General features: G+C 57.9%; 1 protein-coding gene across 1 annotated transcript in view; it reads left to right on the forward strand.

The window, feature by feature from the left end:
- Positions 1 to 5: 5 nt before the first annotated feature.
- The window catches only part of LOC114072368 (protocadherin beta-15-like), a gene marked incomplete at its 5' end in the record, with an annotated part of 8,317 nt that continues 6,901 nt past the window's right edge, over positions 6 to 1,421 (forward strand). Inside the window, one exon of the mRNA XM_027910271.1 lies at positions 6 to 1,418. Within this exon, the coding sequence (XP_027766072.1) occupies positions 6 to 1,418 (1,413 nt within the window). The remainder of the gene's footprint in view (positions 1,419 to 1,421) is intronic.

Genomic DNA, 1,421 nt, shown 5'->3' on the forward strand with positions numbered 1-1,421 from the left:
TCTCGGCTCGCCGCGCCCGCCTGGTGTCGGAGGACGGCCGCCAGCATTTTCGCTTCGACCGCGCCAGCGGCCGCCTCGTCGTGGCCGACAGGCTGGACCGGGAGCAGCTGTGCGGCCAGGCCGACACCTGCACGCTCCCCTTCGAGCTGCTGCTGGCCGACCCGCTGCAGTTCTTTCGGGTCGAGGTCACCCTCGAGGACGTTAATGACCACTCTCCCGTTTTCCCCGAGGAAAGAGTGTCTTTTGACATTCCCGAAACGAGCGACCCGGGCTCTCTTTTCCCTCAGGAGGTTGCTCGGGACCTTGATGTTGGCAGCAACAGTGTACAGGCATACAGCATCTCTCCTGAGAACGAGTACTTTAGCATCTCCTATGGGAGTCGGAGTAATGGGGACAAATTTGTTGAACTTTTTTTGGAAAAGGCCCTAGACAGAGAGGAGCAGGCAGAAATGGATTTCAGTGTGATTGCTGTGGATGGGGGCTCTCCACCCAGGAGTGGGACCACCCAAATTCACATTACAGTTCTGGATGTCAATGACAACTCTCCAGTCTTCACACAGGATCGGTACACTGTGCAGGTTTTGGAAAATGCATCGGAGGGTTCTGTTGTATTGACCGTGCTGGCAACTGATAAGGATGTGGGAGTTAATGGAGAAATCTCCTATCAGTTCAGTCACGCAGTGAGCCAGAGTGACTCAGCGTTTGATATTGATCCCAGGAGTGGTGAAATTAAACTCAGAAAGCCCCTAGACTTTGAGGTAGCAGGGACCCACGAACTCAGCGTGAGAGCCAGAGATGGTGGGGGGCTCTCGGCAATCTGCAAGGTGGTGGTGGAGGTGTTGGATGTGAACGACAATGCACCCGAGCTGGTGGTCAGTTCCTTCAGCAGTCCCCTCCCTGAGAACTCAGCGCCCGGCACGGTGGTTGCCCTCTTTACTGTCAGGGACCGGGATGCCGGTGCCAACGGCAAGGTGTCCTGTGCCCTCGACGATCAGCTCTTCTTCTCCCTGCGGCCAGCCTATAAGAATTACTACGAGCTGGTGACTGTGAGGGCGCTGGACCGGGAGGACACGGCTCAGCACATCCTCACTGTGACAGCAGCAGACGCGGGGTCCCCTCCTCTCACAAGCACCCACACCTTCACCGTGGACATCTCGGATGTCAACGACAATGCCCCCGTCTTCAACCAGACATCCTACACCATGTACGTGCGCGAGAACAATGCACCCTCTGTGCTGGTGGGAGCCGTGAGCGCGGCAGATGCCGACGTGGGGCTGAATGCCAAGGTGACCTATTCCCTGTCAGCAGGGCAAGCGGCGGAGCGGCCTTGGTGCTCGTGCGTGTCTGTGAACTCGGAGAGCGGGCAGGTGTTTGTGCTGAGAGCCCTGGACTACGAGCAGCTGAGGCAGAGCGAGGTGGTG

Source organism: Empidonax traillii, unplaced genomic scaffold (genome assembly GCF_003031625.1).
Source record: "Empidonax traillii isolate 1590-97213 ecotype Southwest subspecies unplaced genomic scaffold, ASM303162v1 scaffold3076:size15765, whole genome shotgun sequence".
Lineage (NCBI taxonomy): Eukaryota > Metazoa > Chordata > Aves > Passeriformes > Tyrannidae > Empidonax > Empidonax traillii.